Source organism: Mustela nigripes, chromosome 1 (genome assembly GCF_022355385.1).
Source record: "Mustela nigripes isolate SB6536 chromosome 1, MUSNIG.SB6536, whole genome shotgun sequence".
NCBI lineage: Eukaryota > Metazoa > Chordata > Mammalia > Carnivora > Mustelidae > Mustela > Mustela nigripes.
Window position 1 is genome coordinate 270,172,586 of NC_081557.1, and position 20,082 is coordinate 270,192,667.

Below are 20,082 nucleotides of genomic sequence, written 5' to 3' on the forward strand. Positions count from 1 at the left end.
GGCCATGCTCCTCCACCATTTAACCTGGCCAACATCCTTCTAGAGCCCACACCTGGGAAAAGGCACTTAGAAATGAACATTTTTTGCTACAAAAAATGGTATTTCTTTAAGAGGCATAACCCTTTCCTAAGCTCAATTTTTTCCATTTCTCATTTCTTTCATTATTGAAGACATCCCTCCATCTGTTTAAACTCTGTATTATTACTGAACTTTTTATTACTGTATTCTCAAGATAAATTGTGTATTTTCCTAAATGATTTTTCCCAAAAGAAAAATCTATATATTTGTAAAGAAAAAAACAAAACCAAAGAAAAACCAACCCAGAAATCAACAGATTTAAAGTTTATCTATCCTGATACAATGTCAGAATTAGATAGAAGCCAACTGTATTTCCCTCAGAGTACATTTCTACTCTCCCCCTCAATTCCTTGCTGCTATAGTAGACAACTGTGGCTGCTTCTGCTCTTGTAAATCCACTCCCTCACTCTCGGTGATTCGGTATTTGCCAAAGCAACAGCTCACTACACCTTCCTTTGCTTTGTTATCAGGGCCTGGCACACCAAGTGCTCTGTCAGCTGCATCATCACCACCACCACCATTACCCCATTTAGTGTTCACTGCCGCCCCAAATCCATACACACGAACAACTGCCTCCCCTACACCCCACTATCCATGAGAGCCACTTAAATCATGTAAAGTATATTTTACATGAATAGTGTTAAGTTCTGAAGAGAAAAAAAAAAAAAAAGGAAGCATAGGTAGCATTTGTTATGTAATTTTATAAACAGTGGCCAGAAAAAGCCTCTGAGAAGGTAACATTTAGGAAAAGACCTGCTGTGAAGGACTGACATAATTCCAGGACAGCACTCCAGGCAAGGGGAAGTGTACATGCAAACGCCTGGCGGCAGAAGTCCACCGCCCTGCTGAGCAGCAGTTGAGGAAGCCCATGGGGCTCAAGAGGCTTATGGGAAAGCCGTGGAAGATGAAGCCAGATCACGATGGGCCTGGCAGGGGACAGGACTTTCAGTCTGTGCTGAGGAACCTGGGAGATCCTGGAGGGTTCTGAGTAGAGAAATGACAGAACCTCACACAGATTTTAAGGAAATCACTTTGGCTGCTATGTTGAGAACATTCTGAAGGGGACAAGGGAAGAATCTCTTAGGACACTTAAGGGACATGCCATTATCCTACATATTACAATCTGAGAAGATTAAAAAAAGAAATCAACAGAAATTAAAATAGTCTCTGGTACTAAGTTGATCAGTTTGTTTTCAGAGCAGTTCAACTCAGTTCAACAGTTCAACCCACGACCTCTGGTCACCATGGCTGTGCAGACACTGGACGTACGAAATCAATGTCAGGACTGGTAACAAAAGTACACATGGACACAGTAGATAAAAATTTTTCTTTACTTATTTAAATTTTCCTAAGATATAAAAAACAGGATGGTTTCCTCAATTACTACTTTGGGTAGTGAGTAAAGGTTACAACAAAGAACAATAAACCCCAACTTTCTACAGCAGCTTTTGTTTTTCCCTAAAGACAAAGTCTGTTTTGCTACATTCATTCACTTAGGTGAGATACAGATCAGGTGTCTTTTAAAGCGCCCAAACTCATGCAGATGGGAATCTTAATAAGCAGAAGACTCACGGTCACTCAAATCCTTAAGAGTTCTTGGTTTCTGAGACATGAAGACGATTCTGCTAGTAAATGCTTGAACTAATTCCAGGCAAAGATGGTCTATGCTTTCATCTTCTGGTTCTCAGTTCATGAACAAACTGCAAGACTGCTTCTTCAAGTCTGATTATGCGGTAATAAGACCTGAGAGTATTTTGCACAAGTCTGTTTTAAAGATTCCTAGATCAACGTCATTTGCTAACTTTCTATTCTACTATCTATACTTTTCTTCACTTCATCTGTCTTCTTTTCTTTCCACAAATTCCCAAGGACAATCCCTAGCAAAACTATTAGTCCTAGTGTTCGGTTGGAGGTAAATTTATCCCAACAATCCTCTGGTCTGTCGATGTCTAGAGTGTAAATCTGTAAGAGAAGACCACAATGCTGCAATTAGCACTTAGTATGAACTTTTTGGCACCACAAATAAACACATCAGTATAGAGAAGATAGTCCTTTGTTACAGGGTTTTAAGCAATGGGAAGCCCTTATTGTATCCCAAACTGTTTCCCAGTGTAGAAAAACCTACCATATCTCTCGCTGGGTACCATCCAAGCCGCGTCCTAAAACCGTCCACTTGAGTGGCACGTGAATGCTGAGAGGCAACCATGCTATTTTTACTTCTATTTAGAAAGCTCGAAACCAGTTACACTGATCTAAAATCTGCCTCCTTTAACTCCTACCCTCCCGTTCTAGCTTTATTCCTTGGAGCAATGTTTCTCAAAAGGCTGACAAGTCACCTTTGGGAAGGACAATTCTCTATTGTACAGGGCTCTCCACTGCGTTGAAAGATATTTAACATACCTGGCCCCACTCACCAAATGGCTGTGGTGACCCCTCCCCAGTTTATTTGTGATAACCAAAAATGCCCTATGCATGTGTAAATCTCCTTCCCATCCCCCCACAGAGAAGGGGATCTGGCAACCTAGATCTGCTCTGACCTAGAACAAACACATTCCTTCTTCTCCACAGCAGTCCTACAAATCTATCAGGAAAGCCCCATGTCCCTGTCTTAGTCATTCCTAGGCTTATTAAGCATTAGCATCCCTCATTTTCCCAACTATTTTTTATTATATGGTTGCAGATTTAAAATCATCATGATTTCCTTTTTTCCCAAACCTTAGAAAGCTATATAGTCCATCATAAAAATACGGCGTCAAGGACTAGATAGAAGACCAAGAATGCCATTTAGAATTTTTTGGTGGGTTCCAAATATTTCTTACGGTATTTGTGATTTTCCTTGTAATTTCTGCCTTCCTCCACTAATATCCAGTGCTTAATTAAATATGGCGACACACCATTATCCTGATCAGACAATCAACTGATGGTGACAACACCCACAGAGCTGAGTTATGAGCAAGACAAGATGCTGCGAAATTCTGAGGAGGAAAATGGTGAAATCTAGAGAATCCTAGAGAATCACCAATTCCTGCCCTTAGCTTTCCTTGTGAGAAAAACAATGAAGGTGATACGGCATGGGGTTTACTTTATGGACATTGGATTTTAGTCTCCTTCATACTGCTATGCAAATCTGGCTTACACTGGTAAGTAATTTGCAATAATCTGTATAAAACAGATCATCTACATATAGGCTAACATGTTTTTGGATCTATCTGAAGAAAACAAAAGTAATGCTGATACAAAGCTAGAGTCCATGTACAAGCAATCTATTTCATTAAGCTTAGATCTGGTTCATTCATTTTACGAAAGTCACTAATGTAGATTCACAATATAAGCTTACGGGTGCTCGTTGGGTATCCCGGAATCCCTCTATCCAGACAGAACTCAGACATGTTAGCACTTCATGTCTTTTCTGGCCTTGGTTGCTAATGCCAGGGCACCCAACCTTAGGAATGATTAGTTCGCTAACTAACTACCATATCCATCACTGAAGCTTGGTGTAGTAAAAATATAGTTATGTTGGTCAGTTTGTTTCACAGCAATTCAACTCAACCCAAAACCTTCAGACACTGCTGAAATTTTTCCAGACATGAATCAGAAAAAATTCCAGAAACATCAAAGGAAAAAAAAAATAAATCTAGGTTTAGTTTTATGAGACTGATGCACTGCCTACTGCGCCAAAAAGACACTAGGTTTAGTTTTAAAGTATTTCAGTAAAATAACATTTTTTAGATGACATGCTGGCGGGGGGGGGGGCGGTTCAGGGTAGCGCAAGTCAAGCAGCTGCTTTACGGAGTACCTTGCTCTGTAAACACGGAGGCTGTTTTGTTTAAATAATTTTTACAAATTTATACCAAGGAAAAATAAGGGGAAAAAGTAAGAAAAAGGTCCAACCTGGTGGGCCAGATGGGCTCCTACGGCAGCCAGGGCAGCGTAGTAGGGCGCCGTCTGACCACTGTTCACTCCCACCAGGCTCAGAGCCCCCAGCATCGCCACACCGAAGCCACTGAGCCACCGCTTGGTGTTTTCATGGAACCGCAGCGCCGTGGACTTAAGACCAATCAGGGCATCATCTCTCTTGTCCTAACACCAGAAAGCAGTAAGAAACTGTCCACTTTTTATTGGCATGCTATAAAACTCACCATTTTGGTTGTATAACCATCACCGCTATCTAATCCCGGAAGAAAGTGGCCTTCAAAGGACGGAAGCTGTGAAAGCCGACTAACTCAGAGACACAGGCTGACTAGCAGGCCCCTGCGGAGGTTATCCTCCAGCTCCATTTCCACATGTCCTTTTTCTTTTTTTTTTAATTTTATTTTTTCAGTGTTCCAAGATTCATGATTTATGCACCACAAGCCGTGCCCCATGCAGTGCGTGCCCTCTCAGGTGGTGGGTATTAAGGAGGGCCATCGTATTTCTTACGACCCCCCAGTGACTCTTAACTACACACTGACTACATTCCAAGTAAAACTCACTTGTCTAATGGTTCCCATGGCTTCTCCTCACCTCAGAGTTCTCGAATTGCGACAACTTCCTGTACATTTTAGTTTCGATCTTGCTACACGCACAGATGCAGAAAATCTTCAACTGCCACTTACCCACATCCTTCCACGCTCTCCTCCAGCTCAATCTATCCCTTGCCTCTCCCATCGACTCCCTGCTGTTGAAGCAGAGCTAGGTCTTGGTGACACACACATCCAGCTAACTGGTCACCTCCAGCAACTTAACTTCCACACACTGTTGGGCTTAGAGTCATGTGTTATGAGAGGCTGGGAGCTCCCGCAGGGACCTGCAGGCAGATCGCTATCTGATAGCTATCTCGGCACCAAATCGAGTAACGAGTAACGAGTATGGGGTTAGTGTATGCTTTTCCTTCCATACTGGAAGCTCAGAGGGGAGTCTGCTTCTCTCCCTCACTCTGCCCTGACCCCCCAGCCACTCATATACACTCTAATAATCTTTAAAAGAAAACAGTAACAACAACAAAAGTATTCACATGCCTGGGATATGAATACTGTTTAAGTGCTTGTAAATAAGACTTGATCTCTTTGATAAACACATGCACATGAAATAAAAATATTTTATTGGAGCCAAGGAAATGTGAATGATTTTCTTTTCAGAAGAAAAAACTTTCCCTTTAATGTGGTTCATAAAGTTTCTAAATGGCAACAATAACTAAACCAAAGTTAAGGAAAAAAGATTTTTTTTTTTTACCTGGTGGGCATAGATAGTATCATATATTAGAGTCCACATAATTCCAGAAAAATAAAGAGGCAGGCAAACAGACGGATCGCAGGAGCCCTTGATAGCAGACCATCCAAGTAATGCTCCCCAATTAAAAGTCAACCCTACAAGTGGTGAGACAGAGAGGACAAGTCTAAATGCACTTGAGACTCCCAAGGGGGGAGGGGCATCAACACACAGTAAGTACTTCCAGGCATTAGGCTCTGTGCACTGTATTCTATGTCTCTTCCTGAAATTCTCTCAGCTCTCCGTGGTGGTGACTAGCTACAATGCACAGAAAGGAGACAGGTTCAGAGAAGTGAACAGACAATTAAAGTAACAGGTAACAGGAAGAATGATGTCACCTTGATAAACAGGGGGTCTTGTGAGAACATTTACCCTACCTCGTATGGTGCCTGGAGCAGTCAACAAGCAGTAGAAGCGGGGGTTTCAACTCGGGCCTACCTGAGTCAGAACCTCGTGTTTTTTCGTTTATGACTTGACTTCCCGCATGCTACAGAAACGAGAGTGTAGGTGGGTACAACCCAACTTCTCTGAAGACTATCAACAAACACTCCCACGTGAACAGCCCCTCAGTCTGCTCGTGTGGCCCTTCGGACTGGACACTGAACTGCCTGCTGGACATTTCCACCGGCAAGTCCCTCGGGTCCCTCATACTCAGTGGGTCCCACGTGTCTTCTCTTCTTTTAGTCACTACAAAAGTAGCTCCAACAACTAGAATAGCTCTAGGAACACTAGCTTATTCCAGGAGTAGGGATTTTTGTGACCTACTTGCCTTCGGCTCCCCCTGCCAACAAGTACGTATGGAATAGCGGGGACATACCAAGGGCTATGCTAGACACTGGGCCCTCCACACAAAGAGAGCTTTATCTGTCAGGCATTTACAATTTACAACTGGGGGATGGAGGCGGCCTTCAGCATCTTCTCCTTTGATTACTGCCGGTGAAACAAGTAAGCACCACACCAGAGCGCAGTGGGAGCTGGAGGCAAGACTGGCTTACTTTCTCCTGGAACATCTAAGGAAGGCCTCACAGGAATGGGCTAGCTAAGCTTTCACATACTAACCCCAATTCTCTTGCCTGACCGTGCTTTCTACCCGACTCCCCCAAGTCCTCAGGGCATCCAGGTCGGTGACTTAAAGAGAAGGGTAGGGTCCAATCAGTTAATTTTTTCTTCATGATATACCTTGATTTTTAAAAGAGCATTTCCAAAAATAATAATGGTGAGAATCTTAGTAAGTATGCAAAATTTCTTAGACAATAAAAATGGCTAATTGCCCTCCCTTAAAATATGAAAATCTATTCTTGGTTTAGAAAATTTCATGACCGACTTTTTATCTCTGCCACATTAGACACATACACACACACAAAAGTACAAGTTTAAGGGTACTGAAGGAAAGACTTGTGGTTATTTCAAGCTTACCCAGGGCTAACTGAGGCCAGTATGTAATTCTTTTCATTAATGGGTAGGTGATGACAAGAAGCAGGGATGCTGCTCCCAGAGCTATACTGAAATCAAGAAAAACCACTGAAGATTAGTATCACCATCTCTTAGAAATGCTAAAGACGACAATGGTAGTAACACTAATCGGAAAATGACTTTTCTTAAGTTATAACTTTTGTTATTTAAAATTATTTTCCTAGACTTTAGTTAGGATAAAAGATGATTAGAAAATATTTTAAGTGTTACAACACAACAGAACGAAGTAGTAATACATACAGTGCTTTCATGTATTAGGAGCTATTCTGTTTTACTGAGTTAACTCATTATAGTCCTCACCAAAAACCTAAGAGGCAGACAGTTTTATTCTACTTATTTTTTGCAGATGAGGAAACTGAAGCACAAAGAGATTAAGTAACTTGTTGACTATCATACAGCCAGGCAGTAGCAGGACTCGGAGTGCTACTGCCTCTCTAAATGTTGTTTTCAGCATTAAGACAGCTAATAAACGGAAATGTCCCAACAGAATTAAGAGTCCAGACCCCTTTCCCGATATGCACAATGGGTGTTAACTTCTCTAGGAGAGGACAGAACATCTATAAAAGGATAACAGCATAAGGTGTTCGTAGGTTTCTCCCAGTCACCCAACACCACCCTTAGAGGAAAAACCTTCTAACACCATTTTCATGTGATGCTGTCAGGGCAAATTAAGTCTAGCCTCTATGAAGTGACACTAATTTTTTGTCTTGTTTTCCTCATTTATATACTTTGTAAGGAGCAATCTGATGCACAAAGTTTGATTTTGTCTCTATTTAAGAGAAAGAGGAACGAACCCTTCCACTTCTCCCCCTGTCATTGATTATGAGCACGACTCTAGGAAAGACCTGCTTAATATTTTTGAAAAATGAATATAATCACTTCCATCTAACTTAGAGACACTGTCAGGATAGGGTATACGTACACATCCATGTATGCATTTGGAAAAGCTATGAAAGTGCCATGTGTTTCTTGGGGAACACATAATGTAAGTGTAACCATGGTTCAGAATAAATTAAATGCTGATCTTCTCATTCCTCTGGCAGAAAACATTCTTGGTTTTATGACATGTGGTGATTTCTTTATACTTGCTAACTTACAGATGCTCCATAGATAGCCAACAAATAATTTTGTGATAAAGATACATCAATATACCTGTAGTAATTCAGACACAGAAGAACACCCAGTGCCAACGTCAGCTGTCCCCCGAGGAAAAGAAAGGATCGAAAAATTGAAATGTCTCCAGCAGCTATTGGGCGATTTGCAGTTCTTATAACCTTAATAAAGAAAAACACAAACCTTAGCCTCATGTAATGGTTTAATCATGGATTTAAACATGTAAAGAAGAGAACAGCCCAAGGTAGGCGCTAAGTGAAAACCATGACTAAAATGTGAAATCAACATGGGAAGCACTGGGGCACCTGGGTGGCTCAGTGGGTTAAAGCCTCTGCCTTCGGCTCAGGTCATGATCCCAAGGTCCTGGGATCGAGCCCCACATCGGGCTCTCTGCTCAGCGGGGGGCCTGCTTCCTCCTCTCTCTCTGCCTGCCTCTCTGCCTCTCTGCCTACTTGTGATTTCTGTCTGTCAAATAAATAAATAAAATCTTTAAAAAAAAAAAAAAAAAACATGGGAAGCACTGCCATAAGTCAAAACTTCGCCTTCAAACAGCTATAAAAAGCACTAAAAATTCCCACCACTCATTCCCCTTTCTTTCCATCTCCCATTTCTGAATACACTAAATAGAGCAACTTCCTCATCTGGCTAATTAGGTACCCAGCTTATCAGCAAGTATACGTTTAATTTCCACAGAGAAAAGAGAGGCAATTCTCAGGAAAGAGGAAACTGCAGTCAATGTTTTGACGACAGGAAGCCCTGCACTCAGCAATCAAATGTAAATAAAGAAAGAAGACAAATTATCTGGGTTTGAAAACAGGAGTCCTTTTGCCAGGCTATTTAAGGATGGGTCTATAATCTAATATTAACTGTACCCAAATACAAAGGGCAGATTCAATATTATGAACAGACAGAGCCATTATGTGGACAAATAAGATACATTAGTTGTTCTTTTCCTGTCTAAAAATCATGAAACGTGACTATTCTAAACTGAAGCATAAAAAAGAGCATAACCAAAATTTTCAACATTTTTAGAAGAACTCCGGATCTGGGTCCCAAGAGCCCAGCATGTGAATCTGTTCCATCACCTACCAGCTGTGTGAATTTTAGCAAATTACTTAACCTCTCTTGGACTTAGGTTACTTACCTGTTACAAGAAAAAAGGAAGAGAGAGGAAAAAGAAGACAAGAGATAAGAGCACTGCCTCATAGAGTAAGAGCAGTGTCTAAAAACCACATGCAATAAATGTTAACTATTTTGATTTTCATTTGTATCAAGGGTTATTAGCAAACTATGGCCTATGGGCCAAATCCAGCCTACTGCCTATTTTTAGATGGCCTGTGAGCTAGTAAGAATAGTTTTTACTTTTTTAGGCAATTGAAAATCAGCTAAAAAAGGGGTACTGTATTATGACACATGAAAATAATATCAAATTCAAGTTTCAGTGTACATAAATAAAATTCTATTGAAACAGAGATATACCCATTTGTTAACATATTGTATAAGGCTGCTTTCATGCTGAATAGAATCAAATCGTTGCAACAAAGATGGGATGGCCCACAAAGACTAAAATATTTACTATCTGCTCCTTTACAGAAAAATGTGCTGACCCATTTCATAGCATGGTTCACTCTGCAATACACAGTTTGTCAAAAACTGTAACGACTCACCTTGGCTAGACTGCCAGACCTGGATCTTTTATCTTTGATTTGGTCCCTATAGTTTTAGTTAGAAATATATTATGTCCTGTATTTGTTTTAGATTGTTATGATTATTCCAGCTACTACGTGAGTGCTTACAATATGCCACTATGCTAAGAGCTACGTATGCATCACATCACTGAATCCTCATAACAACACTGACTTTTAGCCACTCACACGTTCTTGCCGTCTCTGTTTCAGCAGAGGCTTGGCAACTTCCCAAATAACGGATGGGGGGGAGCACAATCTGTCCAGTCCCCTGACCACACTACTAACCACAGGTTAGACCATCCCTTCAGTACTGATAACCGCCTGGCTAACTTTGAAAAGTGAAAAAAAAAAACTAGCACTCCATCAAAACACGAAGAATGATATGATGATTAAACATATTGTATGTGATTTTTAATGAAACCATTTGCTTATAGCTTATAAAACTAAATCACTGGGGCACCTGGGTGACTCAGCCAGTTAAGCATCTAACTTCGGCTCAGGTCAAGATCTCGGGGTCTTGGGCCTGGAGCCCTGCACAGGGTTTCCTGCTCGGCGGGGAGTCTGCTTGTCCCTTTCCCGTTGCCCCTCCCCAACTTGTTCTCTCTCTCTGAAATAAATAAAATATTTTTAAAAATAAAATAAAACTAAATCATTAATGCCTGTATGTTGAGATTATTGCAATGTTTATGGACCTAATGCTTATCACATGGTTGGCATATTATACAAAATCAACAGAACACACTTAACTCGCACCAGAATAACAATTTACTTAACATTTAATGTATCAGCAATTTACTTATTATCTAACACACTAAGCAAAACCCTGAGCCACAAACATCCCTAATGATATACAGTCCTTAGGAAACTGTGATAAGCATACAACATGGCCAAGCTGTAACTTATCCTTTAAAATACCAAAAAATGTTGTGTTTCTTTTTTTTTTTTTTAAAGATTTTATTTATTATTTGACAGACAGAGATCACAAGTAGGCAGAGGCAGGCAGAGAGAGAGGGAAGCAGGCTCCCTGCTGAGCAGAGAGCCTGATGTGGGACTCGATCCCAGGACCCTGGGATCATGACCTGAGCTGGAGGCAGAGGCTTTAACCCACTGAGCCACCCAGGCGCCCCTGTTGTGTTTCTTTATACTAATAATGAACTACCTCAAAGGGAATTAAGAAAACAATATCATTTACAATTGCAGTAAAGAATAAGATATAAAGAGACAAATTTAACCAAGGAGGTGAGAGACCTGTATGTTGAAAATTACACGACATTAATGAAAGAATTAAGACACAGTATATGGAAAGATATTTCATGCTCATGCATTGGGAGAATTCATGTTGCTAAAATGTCCATACCTCTCAAAGCAATATAGAGAGTCAATGCAATCCCTAGCAAAACTCCAAAGGCATTTTTCACAGAAATAAAATGTTCCTAAAAGTTGTATGGAACCACAAAAGATTCTGAGTAGCCAAAGCAATCTTGAGAAAGATGAACAAAGCTGGAGGCATCACACTTCCTTATTTCAAACTATACTACAAAGCTACACTAATTAAAACAGTATGATTTTGGCATTAAACAGACATACAGATCAATGAAACAGAATAGAGAGCCCAGAAATAAACCCACACATTTATGGTCAACTGATTTATGACAAAGGAGCCAAGACTATACAACAGAGAAAGAACAGTCTCTTCAGTAACTGGTGCTGGGAAAACTGGAGAGCTAGACGAATACATCTGGGATGCCTATAAACAGGACACCCAAAATTAACTCAATTGGGCTTAAAGACTTGCACAAAAGACCTGAAACCATAAAACTCTTAGAAGAAAACATAGCAATAAGCTCCTAAGACACAGGTCTTGGCAATTTTTTTGGATCTAACAGCAAAAGTAAAAGCGACAAAAGCAAAAATAAAGTGGGACTGCATCAATCCAGAAAGCTTCTGCACAGCAATGTGAACCATCAGTGAAATGAAAATCAACTTACCAAATGGGGGGAAAACATTTCTGCAAACCATATATCCAATAAGGGATACACACACACACACACACACACACACACACATATCTCTCAATTTATAAAGAACTCCTGTAACTAAAATAACAAAAAACAAAAATCCAAATAAAAAATAGGCAGAACTCATGAATAGACATTTTTCCAAGAAGACATACAGATGGCCAACAGATGCATGGAAAGATGCTTAATATCACTAATCATCAGGGAAATGCAAACGGAACCACAGTGAGGTATCATCTCACACCTGTTACAATGGCTATTGACAAAAAGACAAAAATAAGTTTTGGTGAGGATGGAAGAAAAGGGAATCCTTGTGCATTATTAGTAGAATATAAACTGTTGCAACCACTGTGGAAAACAGTATGGCAGTCCCTCAAAAAATTACAAGTAGAACTATTGTATGATCCAGAATTCCACATCTGGGTATTCATCCAAGGAAAATGAATATATTAATTCAAAAAGATATATGCACCCCCATGTTCACTGAAGCATTACCTAAAGTAGCCAAGTGATGGAAACAATCTAACTGTCCGTTGATGGATGAATGGATAAAAAAAAACTGTGGTACACCTACACATATACACAAAATACTATTCAACCACTAAAAATAATCTTCCCATTTTGCAACAACATGGATGGATCCCAGGGCATTATGCTCAGTGAAATAAGTCAGACAGACAAACACTATATGATCTCTCTTACATGTGGAATCTAAAACAAACAAAACAAAACAAAAACTCAAGATTATTAAAAAAGAGAACAGGTTGGTGGTTACCAGAGGTAGGGCTGGGAGCAGTGGGGGCAGGAAAGAAATGGGTGAACTTATTTGTTCTCTTTCATTTAAATAAACTGAACAAAAATTTAAAAGAAAATTAATTTTAAAAAAGAGAGAAGCACGTAACATTTTAAGTCATGTTAGCAAAACCTCCTCAATAGCTACAAAACACTCATTTAAGAGCTTTGTTATATGTGTACACAGAATCTGGACTTTCCTAATCGAGAAAAATGTCATAGGGGAGATAAAAGGTATCTCATCAGCAATCTTTTACCTAAGGAGAAAAAAAATCACTTCAGGGGAAACTAAAATGGTCATATTTTGTTAATTATAAGTTGGTTGGTTTGAATATATAATTTTTTTTTAATTAACCTTTTTCTTTTGAGATAACTGTAGATTCAAATGCAGCTTTTAAAGACTATCTTGGCATTTTAAAAAAATATAAAGATCCCACGTATTCTTTATCCAGTTTCCCCCAAAAGTAACATCCGCAAAACTTTACAGTTCAATAAAATATTACAACCAGGATTTTGGTATTAGCTGCTCCAAACACGTTCAATAATTACTTTGAAGTGATACACACCAGCAGCCTCAATCATACAGTCATGCGGAATGAACGGCTGACAGGGGTTATGAACCCCAAATCAGGAAAGTGTGCATCGGGTGCCTGGGTGGCTCAGTGGGTTGAGCCGCTGCCTTCGGCTCAGGTCATGATCTCAGAGTCCTGGGATCGAGTCCCGCATCGGGCTCTCTGCTCAGCAGGGAGCCTGCTTCCTCCTCTCTGTCTCTGCCTGCCTCTCTGCCTACTTGTGATCTCTCTCTGTCAAATAAATAAATAAAATCTTTAAAAAAAAAAAAAAAAAAAAAGGGAAAGTGTGCATCTCCTGGCAAGAAGCAGGGGGGCGGTGGGATGTGTTCAGCATACAGTTCCTGCCACCTGCCACAAGCCTATCCTCCAGCCACACACAAACCACATCCAGCAGTTGTTAAGCTTTATACTTCATCTCATAGCCACACTCCCTATCTGCTGTTCCCTCCGTCCAGAGTGACCTTCATTCTCCAGCCCATCTTTTTCCTGCCAACTTATTCGGACACCGTTCAGTCCCTCCCCTGGAAAGTTCTCTCTGCTCCCTTTGGCTGAGGTAGGCGGTCTTCAATTAAGTTCCCCTGCAGATACCATTCTCCCAACAGTGCTGTAAGAGTGTAGCTATGAAACTGTGCGGTCAGGAATGCTGTCCTTCATCCACACAATCCTCCTAACGCCTGTCACTGTGTCTCACACACAGCAAATAATCAATATTTTTTTGAATTAAAAAAGACATTGTGGTACTGTTCTTATAAACTAAAAATCGTTACAGGTGTGTCTTGCTAAAGAAAAATTCACACCAGCATGAAAGGCAAAGTAGGGATGAGTTTATATATATATAAATAATGAAAACACACACACATATTTATATATATGTATATAAGATTATTCATTTTACATAATTTAGCATGGGTTTCTTTTAAATTGAAAGTTTACTTTATTATTTACTCAAGCATTTAACGAATGATCTCATACTTGTTTGTGGCAGAGTCGCTAAGGACAAAAGGCAAGTAAGATGGATGTTTCCCTTGAGAAAATAACCGTTACACATATGCATTGGAATACGCATAGAAAGTAATCTGGAGAACTATAATGCATCAAACTGTTAAGTGAAGTTTCTCTGGGGGTTTGGGAGAGCAAGTAAGAAAGACTTGCACTTTCTATACTTTGTATTTCTGTACTGTCTGAATTTTTCAGATTAAACATGTACTATTTTTCCAAAGAGAAAAAAAGGAATAAAATTACATTTTTTAATGAAATAATTTTAGCAAACACTAACGGGGCTTCCCTGGCTTATTTAAATGAAGATTTGATTTCATCAAAGAATAGTCACAACTCCAGTATGTATCTCAAAGGAAAGAACAACAGTCCTCTTGGATGCACAAAGGCTCAGGATGATCTTTTTGCTTTGCTTCTAATGTCCTTACCTTGGCCGCCTAAGTTCTAATTCATTTTGTAAAAATGAAGTACACGTCCTGCCTGCCTGGCCGCTCTTGTGTGGAGAAAGGGGATGCGCCGCACTGTGCAATGCCAGCCACTCAACTGAAAACCGGCACTCCTCATGCTGGATTTCAGCGAGTCTGCTAAAGATCCCTTGCCTTCTGTGGACTGCAAAAGTGATGCCACCATGTCACTGTACAGAATTGAGAGGGGGCTCCCTATTCCTTTCCAGGAAGAAACTACCTTTTTATCATAGTCCCGGTCCCACATGTCATTAATAGTACAGCCTGCTCCGCGCATCAGAACAGCTCCAGTGCCAAAGAGGGATAACATGTACCAATCTGGAAAACAACCAGGTTCAGCTGCTAACCCAATGCTCCAAGTACATGGCAGATACAGCAGCCAGGTGCCTAAGCAAAAATAAAAAGACAAAGAAGGTACACATTCGAGTTAGTCAGCTATCTTCATTTGTTCAAACGTTATAATCCCAAGAAGAAAAGAACACAAAATCAAAAGCACATGACAAAACTGGGAAAATACATGAACAACTCGTATCACAACGGACTCTTTGGCCCTATGTAGAACCCTAGAAACTGGAAAGAGATCAATACTGCAATGGAAAAACAGACAAAGGATTATAGAAGTTCACAGAAAAAGAAATACAAATGACTCTTCTTTATATGAAAGATCAAACTTTCAGAAATACACATCAAAATGACATTGAGATAACATTCTTCATACACACCCTTGGGAATGACATTCGCACACACTGCCCGTGAGGTTACAAAGCCGTCCACCCGTATGGAGGGCTACCAGACTACTGTTACAGTGCGTGTGCACTCCCCCACTCCAAACACATACATCTGAATGTCCGTATGTTCACAGGCCATGCCAGGGAGGATACAGGAGAAACGGATACTTGCCTCTCGGGAAGGGAACTGGGTGGCTAGGAGACAGGGGAGAAGACTTAGTTTTCACTCTACACCTTTGCAATTTCTGAATTTTGTATCATATGCACATATTACCCTGCTAAAAAAAAGTTAGCAAAACTTTCTTCTGTTGTTAGTACAATAAAATAAAATTGTCTTGTGGGAAGGTGGACATAAAGCTACTGTTTTTCAAGTATTTTGCCATGTAGTGCCAATCAAATGGCATTTGTTCTTGGTCCTTAGCCTATAAACTAGATGAAATAAAGCTAAAACCAAATAGATTGTTCAGAAAAGAGATTTCACATGTAAACTTTGATGAAAGTCTTTCAACAAATGTTTGGAAATGGTGCCTATTACGATAAATTCTGAGCTTTACTTCCCAATTTAGACACATCATAGAAAAAGGAGATGTGGCTAAGATGAGATCCTATACAAAAACAGCTGAAATGACAAAGTGCTTATAATCCTATTTAAATTTTGTAAGTTCAAGTTTTATTCATTTACAGGTATTTATAAAACACATACAGGAACTGAGAATACAGCAGTGACTAAGGGAGAGAGGCTTCTAAATGAAAAGGAGGAAACACAGTTAAACAAACAATAACAATAAAATAGATCAATTCAAAAACAGGGCAAATACAGCGTCCTTCAAAGCCATAAAACAGTGCCACCCAAGTCACTGGTGGAGGGACCAGAGAGGACACAGCAGAAAAGGCAAGGAGAGACTGAAAACAAGCAAGGGCCAGTTCAGACTCGAATTCAGGTTCAGGAGTGCTGGACAGACTCCTATTTGGTGTGTCCCATATAAAACAAACGCAACAACAGCTAACACGGCTTGAAGTGTTAGCTACTGTTCTAAATGCTTTACACACACAAATTCATTTAATCCCCCCCCACACCCTTACAGAGTGGGCACTAGTACTGTTCCTGTTTCACATACAAATGAGGAAACAAACTCACAGAGAGGTTAAGTGCTTAACTACCTCCTTTCTCCTGGATCTACCAGTACAGCTCAGAGGGGCAGACTGACCCTGCCCTGATAGAAGCAAAAGAACACCACTCCAAAGACATTATTTTCCTGGTGCAACTAGACCTGAAGGGTCTGTTTTCTAAAAATTCTGAAGAGAAAAGAAGTGCAGTCACCGACAGCATTTTTACATCAGCAACATTTCCTTTGCCATTAGTCTCCGTTATAGGAACCATATTCATTTACACAGGGGAATCTGTAGAGCACCCCATGGATGGGGGGGGCTTCCTATCATGAAGGGAAAAGTCAGACATTCAGTTCGATGTCTGCCACAAGAAATGGAGTGATGCTAGACACTACAGTATACTAAACCTGAAGGGTTAGTCTTCTTCATATATAAATGAGAGGACAGACTATCTACGTCTCAGAACTATTATGAGCAAAGGAAACTAGTGATAATGAAAATAAAAACAGTAAGAGCAAACATGTAACTGTTACTATGTCCCAGGTGCTGTCATGAAACACTTGATTCTCATGACAAACCTGAGATAGGCAGAGTTTGTAGACACCCACTTAACAAATACAAAAACTGAAGCACAGAGGAAGACGTAATCTGCCCAAGATCACAAAGGCAAAAAGTGGCCGAGCTGAAATTTACACTCCGGTAGCCCCGCTCTCGTCTGTGTCAGGCCAGGGCTGCCACTCAGTACACCTGACGCTCCACAAACGGTTCTCCCGGCTCCTCGGCCACCCTGATTCTCAGCCACGGGGCTTCCCTCGCTTCCCTATGGCCCTTCTGTTCTTCTCCTCCGTCAAGGATTCAGAGAGGACAAGGATGCCAACAGGTTTCAGAAAGAAATGTCTGTTGTAGAAAAAGGAGAAACTTTCTGGGAGAGGAAATAAAACGAACACGTTCTGAGAGGTGGTGGGCAGACCAAAAAGCCCATGGATATGGAACCTAAGATTCTTTACTAATTACATATTATCTTCCAGACAACATACTCACCCGCAAGTGGAGTAAAACAGAAATTACAACTAAATTACACAATTTCGTGTAAAGAGTGCCACCTGCTGAAATTTTGAAATACTGTCGTTTGTGGAATTTGAACAAAGTTGTAATCCATTCTGAAAAACAATGAATTCCACTGTGATTTATAAAACGAGATCCAATTTGAACAAAGTACAACGATGAACATAAAATTGCTCCATGAAAGAGTAATTCAAATAAAGAAACATCAGGCCTGCGGTTCTACTGTCCATGTACGGTCCCCGGCAGAGAGCAGGGGCTGGAACGCGCCGGCCGCACGACTGCCGGCGGCTCAGTAACTGTCTCGAAGACCCTGCGGTCACCGTCTTGTGCCCAACTAAAGCGCGCAGGTGCCTCCCCAAGATTCGGAACTCTTAACGGGTCTCGAATTCTCACCAAAGCCCAGCACCTCCGGGGCACTGAGCAGGGCAGGCCCGTCGCAAGGCCCCGCACACGCAAACGAGTCCCACGGCGGCGTAGGGAGTCCGCGCTACCCGCGTCTTCATCTTATGTTTGAGGAAGTTAGAGGTCTGGTTCCAGACCTTTAGTCGTAACCTCTTAGTGGCCCGCACCATGTGGCGGGGTGTGCGGCCACTATGCAGAAGCCGGAGGTCCCGGCAGTGGGAATCCCGCAGCCGCTCGTCGGTCCGGAGCTGTGCGGGCCTAGAGCGCGGCTCGGACCCGGACGCCGGAGCCGAAGGCCGCGGCGCCTCGGAGGAGAACCGGGCTCGCAGATGTACCAACTTGCACGCGGCCCCAAACGCAAGGGGTCACAGGGCAGGGCTGTCCTTTTCATCCGCTTCTGCAGCTTAGGAGCTCAGTGTTGTCCCGCTCCGTGCTCTGACCCAGGTGCGCCGTCCACGGCCTAGAGCACCACGAGCAAGACCAACTCGGGGCCTCGGCCGGGCAGAGCCGGCCCGACGGGCTCTCCACGCCCGGCAAACGCCCCCGCCAGACGGACCCAGCCCCGGCCGCGTCCCCGCTGCCGGCGGTCCCTCCTGGTCCGCTCCGGCCCGGCCCGGCCCGGCCTCCCGGGCGTTCCCGCACCGCGCGCCGGCCCCGGCGAGCCCCCGCCCGGGCGCTCCAGCTCCCCGCCCCGCCCCGCCGGGCTCTCACCCCTGCCCTGCGGGGGTCCGTCTGCTCCCGACACGTCCTCGCCTCGGAGCCCCCGCGAGCCGCTCGCTCCACCGCCGCACTGTGCACGGCGCGCGCCGCGAGCTCGACCCTCCCGCGCAGCCCTCGGTCTCCCGCAGCCGCGACGGGCGTCCCGACCCCGACGCCAGCGGCGCGGAGGAGCTCGTCGGCCACGACCGCCAGGCTCCGCGGGGACGCGGGATGGGGGCGGGCGCGCGGGATGGGGGCGGCTCGTGGGCGCGCGCACCGCACGGAGGAGCCAGCGGCCGCGGCGTGCGTCCGTCCGTCCGTCCGTCCGCGACGAGAGACCCAGGGCGGAGCCACAGGCCGCCGGGCGACCTCTTCAACAGCGGGGGCCGGAGGTCTCGGGGCCACTGCGAGCCGCCAGGCGGACCGCGGGCGCTGACCCCGCCGAACTCCACCGAACCGAGTCGTCGTGTTGCGGGCGGCGCCGGGACTCGGGGTCCGCACTGCGGGGTCCGCGGCGGCTCCGGCGGCCGCTCTGCGCTTAGGGCCGCGGGCACCGGCGCCAACGCGACCGCAGAGCGACCCGGCCTCGGGGACGGAAAGGCCGGCGGGCCGCCCGCGAGTCGGGGCGCCCCCGCACGCCCGCAGCCCCCGCACGCCCGCAGCCCCCGCCGCCCCCGCAGCCCCCGCACGCCCGCAGTCCCCGCCCGCCCGCGCGCACTCACCGACCGGCCTGTCCAGCCGCATGAGGCGCAAGTAGGGCTGCAGAGGGCGGGGCGCCGAGTCCACGACCGCCGCGGCCGAGAGGCTGAGCCGGCGCCTGCGCGGTCCCGGCCCGGCCGGAGCCTGCCCGTGCCCCGCGCGCGACGCGCCGACCGCGCGCACCAGGGCCAGGGCGCGGGAGTCCCGCCGCCACGAGTGCGTCAGGCCCCGCAGACCCCGCGCGAGCGCCGCGCCGCGAGCGCCCAGCATGGCGCTTGGGAGGGCGTGGCCCGCGCCGGCCCGGGGTCACGCCGCGGCGCGCCTGCGCAGTGACGTCAGCGGGCGGCGGCGCGCGTCCGACGGGGCTCCGGGCGGCGCGGGCCGAGCGAGTGTGGTGAGGGCGCGGGAGCGCTGCGGTGGGCGCTGCGGCCCCGGGGCGGGTCCCGGGATCCTCCGTGTCCGCGGGGTCCCCGGGCCGGCAGCGGGAGGAGCGCTCGCTCGCTGGAGCCGCTGGAGCGGGACCGAGGGGCGGCCTCGAAGCGCCTGCAGGACGCTCGCTCGCCGGCGGCGCTTCCCGGTGAAGCGCGCGCGTGTGAGGTAAAGCCGAGCTCGGCGCCGGCGGAGGCGCCTCCCGCGGGCCGGAGCGAGGTTCGGGGCTCGGCCGGGGTCGGCCCCGCCGCTGCTGCCGGCGTCTCCGTGTCTCCGGCAAGTAAGTGGTAAAGTCTCCCGCCCCGAGGTCGCGCCCCTGCGTCCGGCGTCCGCGTCCCCCGGTTCTCTTCGGACAGTCCCGCGGCGGGCGCCGGCCCCGGCCCCGCGGCGATTCCGAGTCGGCTCCGGCCGGCGGCGTACGAGGGTGGCCCGCACGGGAGGCGACAGGTTGCGTCGGTTCCTTCTGGAGAGGCGACCCCCGTTTTCTTTTCGAACTTCTTTGAGAAAAA

At 44.8% G+C, this 20,082-nt stretch overlaps 1 protein-coding gene across 2 annotated transcripts; it reads right to left on the reverse strand.

The window, feature by feature from the left end:
• Nucleotides 1–1,395: 1,395 nt before the first annotated feature.
• Nucleotides 1,396–19,430, reverse strand: COQ2 (coenzyme Q2, polyprenyltransferase). Of its 2 annotated transcripts, XM_059386351.1 has the most exons (7): nucleotides 19,168–19,430; nucleotides 14,662–14,828; nucleotides 7,951–8,072; nucleotides 6,742–6,827; nucleotides 5,290–5,423; nucleotides 3,970–4,158; nucleotides 1,396–2,040 (listed from the first exon to the last, which is right to left on the reverse strand). In XM_059386351.1, exons 1-7 carry the CDS (start codon nucleotides 19,412–19,414, stop codon nucleotides 1,876–1,878), a joined length of 1,110 nt encoding a protein of 369 aa, XP_059242334.1. In that variant the 5' UTR covers nucleotides 19,415–19,430; the 3' UTR covers nucleotides 1,396–1,875. The 2 variants fall into 2 exon arrangements, with proteins under 2 accessions (XP_059242334.1, XP_059242342.1); XM_059386359.1 differs by lacking the exon at nucleotides 3,970–4,158.
• Between the last annotated feature and the right edge of the window lie 652 nt (nucleotides 19,431–20,082).